The sequence below is a fragment of the Arachis hypogaea genome, chromosome 16 (assembly GCF_003086295.3).
Source record: "Arachis hypogaea cultivar Tifrunner chromosome 16, arahy.Tifrunner.gnm2.J5K5, whole genome shotgun sequence".
Classification (NCBI taxonomy): domain Eukaryota; kingdom Viridiplantae; phylum Streptophyta; class Magnoliopsida; order Fabales; family Fabaceae; genus Arachis; species Arachis hypogaea.
This window is the reverse complement of record NC_092051.1, coordinates 137,917,528-137,931,144: the sequence shown is the minus strand read 5'-3', so window position 1 is coordinate 137,931,144 and position 13,617 is coordinate 137,917,528. Positions and strand designations below refer to the sequence as shown.

Sequence of the window (13,617 nt, the reverse complement as noted above, 5' to 3'; positions counted from 1 at the left end):
TTTGAGCTCATTAACAAAAAATACAGGAAAAGAATAATAAAGATTCCTCAAGGTATTGACAAAACTACTTGTTCATTATGCTCAATTTTTCTACTAGTTCGGTTTAAGGTTTAGTGAATCGAATTTGTTCATTTAGTAGATCAAATTTTTCTGATTCAATTTTTTTTGTTTTTCTCTGTAATTAGAGAATCGAATGAAACTGTAGTAGTTGTGCTACATCTTAATTGAGATTCATTTGGTTTCATTTTTATTAAGTAATTTCGGTTCATTTCTTAATTTAACTGAAGTTCATTTGATTTTGTTTTGTTTGAATTTGCTGAACTTATTTATGCATACTTGTTTAGTTAGATATAGCTCTGAAACTAAACACACTTCATTCAAATGTGGCATCTGCAAAATAACTTAAATTATTGGGCACACAGCCGACTTAACCCCACAAAATGACTAAATTTGTTGGTAGATTATTAGTCTCTCTTTTGGATAGTTGAAAATGTCTCGGAACGAAATAGATTTAGTTTAATCAAACTGTAGTAGTAGTGACAAAAATAATCAGATATTAAATATACATTATCTTTAAATTTTGGTGATTCTATGCCCAGCAAATTTTGTTTGCGATTTTTTTAATGACCCAAAAATTTAAAAAGAAAAAAGAGGTTTAGAGCTTTCTTTTATCTTAAGAACCAATTTGTGTTATATTAATAACTAAGTTCTGTGCTATATAGTACACAAATAGGAACGACAATGTATATAAAGAAGAGAGAATAAGGAAAATGCTACCATCTACCGTCCCAAAACTCATGTTGAAATATTTTGGAAGAAACAGTACTACCTCCAATGTGGTGAATTCATAATATGCTTCAGCGGTGTAATATACAATGCGAATCTTCTCTCATTTATTACAACCGTATCGTACCAAAATGTACAACAAGGACAAACTTCTTTCTGTACATGAGAGGATAGTTGTATCATTGTATGCAACTACTTACTTGGGAGTTAATCTGATAGGACAGATAGAGAATGCGATACAACGAGCTGCTTTCGCAAGCATAAACCGCTCTGTTTCATTCAAAGGCCTTTCAATTACCTTCACAACATTTGCATCCTGGAACTACAGAAAATCAAGCAATGATTAACTGATAAATTAACAATTAGGGAACAATCATTTATGCTAGGAAAAATAAGCATGGTCAAAGGACATTAGATGGTTAAGGTTTTGAGATTAGCTGAGGTGTCAATTTAGAAGTTGCCTAGATAGATTCTGGTTGTGTTTCTGTCAATGAATAGCATCTAAGCATTGTCCCAATTGGTGGAGTTCATTACATAGATCAGCTAGATGCCATAATGTTCAGTCTTAAATCATGTTAACAGTCAAATATTGAATTGTATATCCCTTTTAACGGTTACGCTCATATTCTTTTTGGATATAACCATCTAATCTATTCTCCGGACAACTCTACTACCAACTCTACCACCAAATAACCCTTATGGATCTAAGGTCTCTTAACACAGTAATCTTCCACGAGAGGATAACTCCTTACTGGAAATACCTTCCAAACTGACAACAAAAAGTAAATTAAGAATAGCAATTAATAAGCTATTCAAGGTGTCACAATTAAGGAAGTTTAGGTCCAGCTTTTATTTAAGAACTTCAGGGAGAATCTCAGGATTCTCAAATGTTCAGAAAGAGTGATTTATCCTTGTTCTTGCTTCTGTTATTCTTTGCAATTTCTTCATTATATGAATGCAACTTCTAAGCGTATACTGTGTACATACCTCCTGCTGGTGCTGAACCGAAGGCTGAATGCTGGCAGTTTCACCGATGACAATTATATTGTTAATATTACCCCTATCATCGCTTTCTTCTGGTGAAGCAGTTGAATGCATCCATTCTCCATTAACAATAAACTTGTAGTAGTATCTGAAGGCAAAGAATGGAATCATATAATGTTCCACAAAAATATTGCATGAAGGAATTACAGTCACCTTTTTTTTTTGGGGCCATGAAAAAAATTAAATTACAATAACCTATAATAAAAAGATGATCATAATATGAAATAGATATTTAATTGACTACCTGGGAATATTTAGCTAATTAGGTAGCCAAGCTAATTTAAAGAAAAAGTCAAAAAGCATAGATTTTGAAGACCATTATGGTAAAAAAACAGGAGACATACTTTCCTTGTGGAAGTTTAACTTCTACTTCATGTCTTGCACCCTGATACACTGCCTTTAGTGGTTCTTTCCAGTTTGCAGTAAAATCTCCCACCAAAGTTACATCATCTTCCTAAAACATTAAAATAGATGGGACTCAGATGAAGAAACTTAAAACTATAATTATAACAAACAGATTCAATCTCCTAGGCCTCATTAGAAATCTAAAGGTAAACTGACCAGCAAGCTGCAGTGAAGCTATAATTAAATGTCTGTTACCTCATGACCATTCCACACAAATGTGACAGCATGTGTGGGAGGTCCATCATGTTTTCCCCTTTCAACCATAGCTATAAGATCCCATGTTGCCCATGCAATTGCTGGCCTGCAGTTACGACTCTGTGAAATGCTTCTTTAATTAAGAAAATGAAGTGTGGCAAAATGACCCCCCAAAAATAAAAGTTTAGGAGGTGGTGAAAATAAATGACTGTGTGAGATGCAGGCAGATACAAACATGTAAGCAATCTGTGCGCCACCCAATGGTTAACTAGATTAATGAAAATAAAATTAGTAGAGACATGAAAGAAAACAAGCAGAACACAAAACTTTGACTTCACTACAAGGATGATGGTAAGGAGAGAATCACAGCTGCTAACAAAGAACTTGAACATTTTCATTGCTCACGCCCAAAGAAGAAAGAAACTTGTACAATTTCAACTTTTTAAGATTACAAACCATGCATGTATTCTTTTCTCGGACTACATATCCCCATCTTGAGCCCTCTTAAACAGAAATTTAAGGTACAATCAAGCCATGATCCAAAAGTGTTTAAGTTTAACAAGATGAACCTGTCGGGTCTACATGTGTGCATCCCAGTGACCCAAGTATAGGCTGCATGAAGGGAAACATCTGTCATCCAGTGCAGGTATGCAATCACACAAGCAGGAGACCGATCGAATCCAGAAGTGCAAGTAACAAAGACACGATGATTCTTCCTAAGCAGCCTTAATAGTAGCCCCACACAAAATGGAAGTTTCTTTCTCAAATCATATGAATCTCTATCCCTGAAAACATAAGTATGGAAAACTAACATAAAACAGAAACCAAACTCTAAGTAGAAAAATTTTTGCATAGTCAGAACTTCTGGTTCAACTCCATGAAAATATATTTTATTCACTTCAATTTGTGATAGTATTCTAAAAGGGAAAAAAGAAGTTAAATATTCAACATTTGGAAATTCTCATCCTAAAGTAATACTTAGTTACTTACATTTTCAATATATTGAGTATAAGTGAAAATCCAGACACAAATTTCAATTAAGAAAGAAACGATATCAAAGGGAAAATTTGTCATCAGTAAAAACCATTGAAAAGGTCTGGAACCTATATTACCTTATGGAATAGTTGATCATGAGAATATTGTTCCTTTGACATGAATCATTGATTGATCTTACATTTATTCCCCAATTTTCAGCTTCATTTCCACTTTGGAAGTTCAGAACAGCAGTAATTCCCTGTAGCAGAAATTTCCCAATATGTTGATTGTTGAGTGAAGAATGCAATGCTTATGAAAACGAAACGGCTTGTAAAATATATAGAACTGAGAGAGAGACAGAGAGAGGTTTTATTGGCGCGCGTTTGTTTTTTTTTTTGTTTGGGGGGGGGGGGGGGGGTTCATTCAGCATGACAATAAAAGAATATGCAGTAATCCAAATTTACATGTCACAGCATGCCTTTGTCTCAAATTAACATGATTAGATACTTGGTGCATTTCAACTATATTACAGATTTTAACTTGGATAATGCAACCAGAAGAAGTTATTTGCCCAGGCACACTGCTTTAACAAATTCAATGGCAAATAGTAGTTGATAACTACATTTATTCAACAGAGGTTTTTGTCTTCTGAGATTTATTGTTTTGTAATGGAAGCTTGTATTACGCTTTCATTTGCAATATTTACTGTTAATCCATAAAACTGAGTTTAGGGAGTAATTCTTGGCCTTAATGTGAAACATCATTACCTCAACATTTGACAAAGTTTCCACATCAGCTTCTGTTTGAATACATGATCCTACAAATAGTTGCTCTGTAATCTATGAATTTAAGATAGCAAGTTAGCAAGATTATGTTAATATTTTAAGCAACCACACTGAAAGGAACACGTTGTCGGAAAATGATAAATACCTTACTATAGCGCATGCCAAGGGAATGATTATAGTACATCTCATCCTTGGAACGGTCCAGAGCCTGAATATATTCCTCAAGTGGGAAACTTCCATGAGCCCATTCTCCATCTCCACAGGCTTCTCCAGTAAAAATACAAGCAAGTTGAGTCGTTTGTTGAGTAATGAAGTTTCTTTCGCCATAAGTGATGGCATCTTGATTTTGATTGCCCAATAGCTGGCTTCCTTTCAATGTAAGAAATTTTGAATTGAACACCACAAATCCAGAATTCCCAGAGCTCTCACTAGATGGCTGTAAATTAGATGCCAATAGTGTCTTGCTCCAGGAGATAATAGGAACTCGACCTCTATTAAACAATATTTCAAGATCAATCATTTTATGCAGTAGTTGGATCGGAAAAGGTGATGTGGGCCTCTCAAGAACCAAGCTAAAAGAATTTGCTTGCTCATTTAGCACCTTCCTGAGGAAATGAAAAGACTGAAAAGTAAAAACAAAACACTGATGAACAGAATAGATTATGATGATCAAGATGATAGTAGCTTTATATCTTTTGAAGGTATAAGTTATAACAGAGTGACTATTGCTAGCAGATAGAAAAATGAATAAAAAAGTGCTTTTATGATTTATTTGAAGTCATGGATAAACCAAAATAAATATGATTTTCTTTGAACTCATGGATAAAAAAGTGTTTTTTATGATTTAGCCTTATGAATAAACTACAGTTTCTTTATGATTTTTCTCCCTTGTTAAATAGGTCAAAGCCCACCAAATCTATTATTCCGAAATTTAAGGAAAATAAATAAAAATTAAATTAAATTAAATTAAATAAGAATACTGATAGATATAAAACCATTTGTGTGTCTCTACTCAACGATTAAGTGTTTGAGAGAAATAGTTCACGACATACTGAGAGAACTAGAATTCGATCCTCCTTGTCTTTAGTTTTCTAAATATAAATTAAATTTCCGCAAAAAGTAAGATGAGAATGGGTGCACTACACTTGTATGTCTAGATATAAAACCATTTGTATGTCTCTAGCCAATAGTTTAAGCGTATGGCAAAGGTGGTTCAGGAAATTGTGAGTTTTATTTAGCTTGTATGTCATTCTAAAACATATATCACCAGTGTCATTTAATTTAAAAGAAAAAATACCTTGTTTTCTAAAATTAAAAAAAAAAAAGTATAAAGAAATACTTGGAACAATTTGATAACAAATCAGTATTTGCTGTAGTTCGGTGAAAATCCAACACTTTGCTTTTACAGAGTGGGAATGTATATTGTCACTTCTATTTTGATAATGTCACTCCCATTCATGAATGTTTCCTATCGTATTTTTGGAGGGTAAACTACAAAATATGCACCCCAAAAGATTCAAGTGTCGTGACAAAAATAACCACAAAAGATTAAAATGACAAAAAATGGTCTCCAAAAGATAATATTATTTTTTGATAAAATACCAATTATTAAACGTATAGCCCCAAAAATGGCTCTAGAGATCAAATTTCCACATAGTAATTTGCAAGCATGTTTAGAAAAATGAGACTTATCTTTCAAGCGCATTTTTGTCTAGCAAATATGATTTTATTTGAACTCAGGGATAATGCTATAGGAAGTAGGAACAAGGCTAGCAAGCTCTTCTACCATTCTCCTAAACAACACAAGGCAGCACCAAACATTTCACCAACAAAATGTTAAGAGAATGGAATGTCAACGAGAGAATATAGAGAATACTGATATATCTCCCACCTTACTTTTAAATCTTTCTGTTTTCATGTTTTAGACTCTTGTGAAGATAAAATCATGTTTCATATGATATCTCCATTTCATTCTGTCCTTTCCAAAATCTTGAAATTAACAAATGGAACAAAATAGAAACTGAACAAATACCAAGAATAATGATATGAGTAATGTTATATGTACGTAACCATAGTGTTGTAAACATACACCTAAACTGAAAAGCACAAGTGAAGGAAGTATATATATATATATATATATATATATAGTGAAAACAATGTCATGAAGTTCTGTTTTCTGTTTCAATTTTTTTTTCCCACAAAGTCTAAAGCAGAAAACGCACAAAGATAGAAAATGAAAACGCAACCGAAGTAGGCCTAACCCTAATGAAGTAATTAGATATATACGCCACTAGACTCAGCTCCAAAAGAGCAGTCATTAACCATAACTAAAAAATAAAAATTGAATGGGGAATAATCTCAATGGATAATAAAGAAATCAATGCAAAGAGCAACTAATGTTGAAGTGTGAGGAGGGTAGGAATCAGGAGAGGGAGGAGTCTTTCTCCTTTCTTTTTTCTTTTTGGGTTAATTTTCAAGAGAATATTATATATTGCGAAACAACATTACATAATGAAACTCTAGAAGCATCTAAGTTTAGTTTAGAGTGCATAAACATATAGGAAAGAAAAATCAAGAAGCGTACTGTGTGTCTCCAACGTCTTTAATCTCGACGAGCTTGTTCTGAGATGAGTCCCCAAGTTTCTTCAAAGTGTCACCTACCATTATAATCCTCGACCTCTCTGCATTGCCCTGTATAGAAGAGAAAGGGCACTGTTAAGTTGAAAATAAAATAAATGAATCTCTGGAAGTGAATTTTGGTGTGAGGAAGGGAGGGGTACCCCTTTGGTGAGGGAATGGACGATGATGTTGCCGTCAGCGGTGAGAGCGAAACGGATGCCGAGGGGCCTTTCGAGAGTGACAAGGTACTGGTTGAGGTTCATCTTGTATGCCTTGGAATCAGACATTGCGAAAACACGAAGAGTGTGGGTCCTGACATTCGAGCGAACAAAGCAGTTCTTGTTTCCGTTGTTGAACAAAGAGCGATGCGTGGGGCAAAAGGAAGAAGATGTGGCGTTGGTGATGCAGGGTAGAAATGGCGGTGGAGGATGAGGATTGGTGGTGAATCGGAGTAGGAGCATGCTTGGTTGTTGAGGAGGGGGAAGAAGAAGATGGCTGATTGGAAGCTGCGAGCTATGGTGTGAGATGTGAGGTGGGAAAGTGTGTCCGTGTGAGTGATCAATTTTTCTTTTTCCTTCAAAGAATCGAGAAAAGGGGTTTTGCGGAGAAGGAGGGAGGGTCTAGATGCGCGTGGCGATTGCGTAGGACCCTCAATGCACGAGTATTTAGCTGTTGTGGACTTTATATGCCACGTGGAATTTCAAAATATGAGTAAATGATTAAATTAATTCTGATTATTTATTTATAAATTAATTATTTTAGTTTTTTGTCATTTTTTTTACTAATAGTATTAAAATTTATTAATGTGATATATTAAGTGACACTATAATATATATTTAGTAATTTTAATTGACAGTTAACATGATAAATTTATAAAATTAGATCAAATTAATTTTAAATTGAGAGATTCTAATGTCTCAAGTAAGGACGAAGTTTTTTAAGTTGCAGGGGAGGTAGTGGCCCCAAAAAAAAATTTTGTTTACAAGAATAATAAAAAATCAAAGAGTGGACCCCAAAAAAGAGTAGGCCTCCCCTTTTGAAAAATATATATTGTCCGTAATTTCATTTAAGAGATGGATTAGAAAGCAGTGTGTTATTTGGGATATGAATAGTGGGTCATATGCTTAGTTAAAAAAAAGTCTTAATCCATATTAAAAGTGAAGAATCTGAAAAGGCAATAACAAGAAGTCAATAAATCACTTCTTCCATTCTTCTTTCTCCTTTCAATTAGAAAATAAAACATCATTTCATATTTTCATTATCATTACAACTTAGAAGATAGCAAGTAGTCTTTGGTCTTCCATTATATTATCATCTTTCATTCTTCTTATTTTGTAAGTTATTTATTTTATTTGTTTTTATGAATAATTTATATATTATTTATTTATTTATTTATCTAGTTTATAATATTATAATAATAATTTAGATTTTTGAAAAAAATTGAAGATGATAATCATGTAATTATAATGTTATTTTTGTATTATTTTTAATTTTTTTCTCATTATTAATTATTTGTGACATTGATATTATTGATTTGCAAAAAATAAAATAAATTAAGTTTAGTTAAGTTGCATAATGTTTATCTTATTATCTATGTAAATTCTTAATTGTAGAAATTTAGTTGAATCATGAGCAAGATGAAAATAATAGATACTTTTTTCAAAAAGGCTAGCCAGAAGAGTGAAAATATTTCTAATGTTGTTACATCAACACCAACCTCTTCAATACTTGAGGCATCAAACATGAATACTTTAACTCCTCAATAAAATAGTTCAAAGTCAAAGCGCCCATGACTTAATCCTAAACAAATGGAAGTATGTCATTTGGTAAGAGATCCAGGAATTCGACCAATGATTTGGAAGTTTCATCCAAGTAAAAGAGATGAAATTCGTTGAGCTTATCTTAAAGCTGGACCAAATCAACCAATACTTGATAAGTATCCATTCTCGAGCGATACAAGTCATCGTCGTCGTTTTCAAGCTTCTTGGTTTGAATTATATCATACCTTCATGGTTAGAGTATTCTATTGAAGATGATGTTGTATATTGTTTACTATGCTACCTATTTGCTATGGAATCTTCAATCAATACAGGTTTAAATGCTTTCATTGAAAACGGCTTCAAGAATTAGAAGAAGGTAAATAGTGAAAAAGATTGTCCTCTTTTGAATCATATTAGCAAAGGCCCCAATTTGTTCCATCATAGGGCAACGAAATCATGTGATGATTTGATGAAACAATCACAACATGTTGATACACTTATGAAACGACAAATATCAGAGGAAATTGAGAATGATCAACATAGACTTGGAGTATCTATTGATTGTATTAGATGGTTGACTTTTCAAGGTTGCGCTTATAGAAGCCATGATGAAAGCTCGAGTTCAGATAATCAAAGTAACTTTATTGAATTGTTAAAGTTTTTGGGTTCTTACAATAATAGTGTTCAGAAACTTATTTTAAAAAATGCTCCTAGATTTGCTAAATATGCTTCAAGTGATGTTTAGAAAGAAATTCTACATGTTCTTGCTACAATGGTAAGAAACTCAATTAGAAAGGATATTGGAAATGCGAAATTTTGTATTATCATTGACGAAGCTCATGATGAATCTAAAAAAGAGCAAATGACTATTGTTTTGAGATTTGTTGATGTGGATGGTTTTGTTCGTGAACGATTCTTTGATCTTGCACATGTTAGTGATACTAGTGCCTTGACTTTGAAAAAAGAGTTGGTGTCTATGCTTTCTATTTATAATCTCCAAATTAAAAATATTCGAGGTCAAGGGTATGATGGTGCTAGAAATATGAGAGGGGAATATAATGGTTTACAAGCTTTATTTCTCAATGATTGCCGACAAGCATATTATGTCCATTGTTTTGCTCATAGATTGCAGTTAGCACTGGTGGCTGCTTTAAGGGAAGTACTTCAAATTCATGAGTTTTTCACACAATTGACTGCTATTGTCAATATTGTTGGTGCATCTTGCAAACGACATGATCAACTACAAGAATCTCAAGAAATTGAAAATACAAAATTGATTGCCAATGATAAGCTAGAAACAGGTCAAGGTGCAAACCAAATGGGCACATTATAAAGAGCTGGAGGTACAAGATGGAGTTCTCACTTTCATTTTGTTTGTAGCTTGATAAGAATGTTTGCAGCTACTCATACCGTTCTCAATAATATTATTGATGATGATACAACTTCTGCTCAAAGAGGTGAGGTTTATGGTGTCAACAAAGTGCTATCCTCATTTGAATTTGTTTTTCATTACATTTGATGAAGAAAATTATGGGATTACTAATATTTTGTGCCAAGCATTACAACAAAAATCTCATAATATTTTGAATGCAATGCATGTTATTTCCACATCAAAACTATTTCTTCAAAAATTGAGAGATAATGGTTGATGCAATTTACTTGAGATTGTTAAGAAGTTTTGTGAGAAACATAAAATTGACATCCCTGATATGAGTACACAATACACGGTTGGAAGAGGTCGATCTCGTCAACCAAAGATAACAATCAAGCATCATTATCGAGTAGATGTGTTTTTGGCAGTAATTGACTCTCAAATTCAAGAGTTAAATAGTAGATTCAATGAGAAAACCATGGAGCTTTTGACTTTAAGTACTGCTTTTGACCCTAAAGACAATTTTAAGTTATTTAATATTCAGAATATATGCAAGTTAGCTAAAAAGTTTTATCCTTCAGATTTTTCTGATCGTGAAAGGATTCTTTTGAATGCTCAATTGTAACATTATGCATTTGATATACCGAATCATCTAAAAGATGTTGGGACACTTTCTGAGTTATGTCAAAGATTGAAAGAAATAGGAAAATCAAGAACTTATCATTTGGTTGATAGACTGATTCGCAATGTCTTGACTCTTCCAGTATCTACAGCAATAATAGAAAGAGCTTTTTCGATAATAAAAATTGTTAAAACAAGATTTCGAGTAAAATGGAAGATGAATTTCTTACAGATAATTTAGTCATTTACATTGAGAAAGAAATTGAAGCTACTTTCAATACAGATTCAATAATAGATGACTCTGAATCAAGGAAAAAACGTCAAGCTCAATTGTCTATATAAGTTGTAAATTTTAATTTATTTCAGCTATAATAATATTGTTACTAATTTTTTTATTGCATAAGTTATGGTTGTGATTTAAATTATTTACATGAAGGTTGAAGCATAATACATTTTTTTTAAATAATTTTGCAGGAAACGTCTAAAAAGGAATAGAATAGTATTTAAAGATTCTAAAAACAAGTATGTAACAATTTATATTTACAATATTTGAAATTAGTTTTGAGATATTTGTGTTTAATTATTTTAATATACAATATGTTCAGTTATCTTATAAAAAGTAAATTTTAAGTTTTAGTTATTATTTTTAATTAAAATTATATATAGAGTTATTTTTAACTTTTTTTGTTAAAATAAAAAACTAAAAAAAATATTGGCCCCTTGGTAAATATTGTCTAGCTTCGCCCCTGGCCTCAAGTTCTCTACTCAATTAGATTTTGATTTGATCTAATTTCATAATTTTTTTATGCTAATAGTCAATTAAGACTTTTATGTGTGTGTTGTAGTATCATTTAACGTGCCACATTAACAAATTTTGGCACTATCAACAAAGAAAATGATAGAAGGACTAATGTGATTAATTTAAAATCTTTGAAGAACGAATTTGATTAAAAAAATCTTTTAAAGACTAATTTAGCAAGCGAGTGCTTTTTTCAGGGACGAATTTGATCATTTACCCTTCAAAATATATACAATTTTAGTTCTCACTAATTAGATTAAATTTTAATTTGGTCTTTAATATTTTAAATATTTTATTTTATTTCAAAAAAATTTAAACTGATTCAATATTATCTTAATGTTAAATTTGACATAAATAATTAACTGAACGAATAACATAAACGTCAACAATATTATTATTAAATTATATCTTCCTTCTTATGTTAGAAAAATATAACCAAAACTTTATTATAATATTTTTTTTATCTCCTTTTGATAAAAAAAATTCTAAAATTCCATGTATCAATCATCAACGATTCAAAATAAATAAAAAAAACTTTTAAGTTGGTAATTATTGATGGATCGATTTTACTTACATACTAAAATTAAATATTAACTCTTCTATATGTTAATTGTTCGTATTAAATTTATCGATGGAATAATATTGAATCTGTTTAAAACTTTCTTGGACTGAAATAAGTATTTGAACTTTTTTGAAACTAAAACAGAATATTTAAAATATTAAAATTCAAATGAAGAAGTTAGATACTAAAATAATATTTTATTCTAATAAAACAAATATATTATTTACAAAAGAATAATTATACAAATAAGTACATGAAGTATTTAAAATTAAAAATTTTAGTCTTTAAATTTTAAGATACACAAAACAAATTTCAATCTTATTCTACATTAGATAATACAACTTTGACCAATTTTTTGTATTAGTAACTAACGTTAATTGCTAAAAAATGACACATGACTATTAAGTATCTATATATGCGAGTTAGACAATGCAGTCTTTAAAGTGAAGTTATAATTATTATCCAAGTCAGTTCTCACAGAATTTTTAAAAAGACAATATAGTTCCAAAGTGTCTATTTTAACTGTGTTTGGAAGAGAGTCTAAGAGTAAGAGACAAAGGCTATTTTTTTTTGTGTTTAGTCTCTAGTATAAAATGTACAGGATTGAGTTATGTCTCAGTATCCTAGTTTGGTTAAGATAAATATACAAACTAAAATAAGTAAAATTACTTAAATACCTTTATTAAATTAAAAACTGAAAACAACATAAATCCTAATCCATTATCCTCATTTTTCTCGTCATCATCATCTAAATTAGCCTCGCCTGGCCTTCTTAAAGCTCAACGAGAAAATTGTCGTTAGTCAAGAGGATAGACGTTGCTGAGGAGGCAAGGAAGAATGCTGCCGCTGCCGAACCGTCAGCCAAGACCGATAAAGTGTGAGAGGGAGAGACGCGAAGCAGAGACAAGAAAGAGAAGAAAGGGGTGAGCTCACCGGAGAAAGATGGAAGAGGAGAGAAGGAAGAAGATGACAGCGCCAGTGAAACAAGGGGAAGCGGTCACTGCCGACGAGTTAGAAAGAGAAGGAGAGAGAAAACTAGTAGAGGGATTTCGAAGAGAGAGATTGAGCTCATGTATAGGGGTGACAGACTCGAGGAGGAAGAGGGATGCTTGTTGGGAATAAGGAGTATGATCACAATCCAATCAATCATGTGTCAAATAATTTGTTATTGTTATTATATTAAAATGTTAATATAATAAGGTCCTTGATTAAATTTAAAGATTTATCATTGTGATAGTGATCATAATATTGAGAGATAAATTTTTTATAATTTAATCTAAATTGTTCTTGGTCATAGGATTATTAAAAAGGACATTAATAATCTGAAAATATCAACATATATATAATGGTCTTTATTGGATGAAGATTAATAGATCTCATTTATTAAATTATATATACAGATGGTGCATATAGAGATATGACCATTGAACTGACTCACTTTGAGAATTCCTAATGGTTATAATTACCGTATATTTGTCAATAGGATATTCTCAAGATGAACATAGTAATAGAGTTTCCTTTGACCTGCGACTGTCATAGTAATTAACAATGTATTTATTATACTTTGATTCCAGACACATAATACCCTAGGGTGCTAGTTGAATGGATATTGGGTATGATTTAAATACTTGTAGAATTAATGATTAGTCAATAAGGAATCCGTCAACTCTCGGTAAAGAGTTTGAGCTCTATGA

At 31.7% G+C, this 13,617-nt stretch overlaps 2 protein-coding genes across 3 annotated transcripts; one reads left to right on the top strand and one right to left on the bottom strand.

The window, feature by feature from the left end:
• Positions 1–781: 781 nt before the first annotated feature.
• Positions 782–7,461, bottom strand: LOC112755220 (phosphoglucan phosphatase LSF1, chloroplastic). 2 transcript variants are annotated; one of them, XM_025803168.3, is made up of 10 exons: positions 6,971–7,461; positions 6,775–6,881; positions 4,336–4,795; positions 4,173–4,244; positions 3,543–3,664; positions 3,000–3,215; positions 2,431–2,536; positions 2,175–2,284; positions 1,774–1,918; positions 782–1,108 (listed from the first exon to the last, which is right to left on the bottom strand). In XM_025803168.3, the coding sequence occupies exons 1-10, from the start codon at positions 7,268–7,270 to the stop codon at positions 983–985; spliced, it is 1,764 nt and encodes a 587-aa protein (XP_025658953.1). In that variant the 5' UTR covers positions 7,271–7,461; the 3' UTR covers positions 782–982. The 2 variants fall into 2 exon arrangements, with proteins under 2 accessions (XP_025658953.1, XP_025658954.1); XM_025803169.3 differs by having other exon boundaries at positions 782–1,102.
• Positions 7,462–9,341: 1,880 nt separating this feature from the next.
• LOC114925519 (uncharacterized) lies at positions 9,342–9,902 on the top strand. Its single transcript, XM_029293889.1, has one exon. The coding sequence runs from the start codon at positions 9,342–9,344 to the stop codon at positions 9,900–9,902; it is 561 nt and encodes a 186-aa protein (XP_029149722.1).
• The last annotated feature ends 3,715 nt before the right edge of the window (positions 9,903–13,617 follow it).

Coding starts and splice junctions, on each gene's coding strand:
- LOC114925519 (XM_029293889.1), top strand. CDS start 9,342: ATGGTAAGAAACTCAATTAGAAAGGATATTGGAAATGCGAAATTTTGT.
- LOC112755220 (XM_025803168.3), bottom strand. CDS start 7,270: ATGCTCCTACTCCGATTCACCACCAATCCTCATCCTCCACCGCCATTT. Junction 4,245..4,335: donor TTGGCATGCGCTATAGTAAG/GTATTTATCATT, acceptor TTAAATTCATAG/ATTACAGAGCAACTATTTGT. Junction 2,537..2,999: donor CACACATGTAGACCCGACAG/GTTCATCTTGTT, acceptor TCGTAACTGCAG/GCCAGCAATTGCATGGGCAA.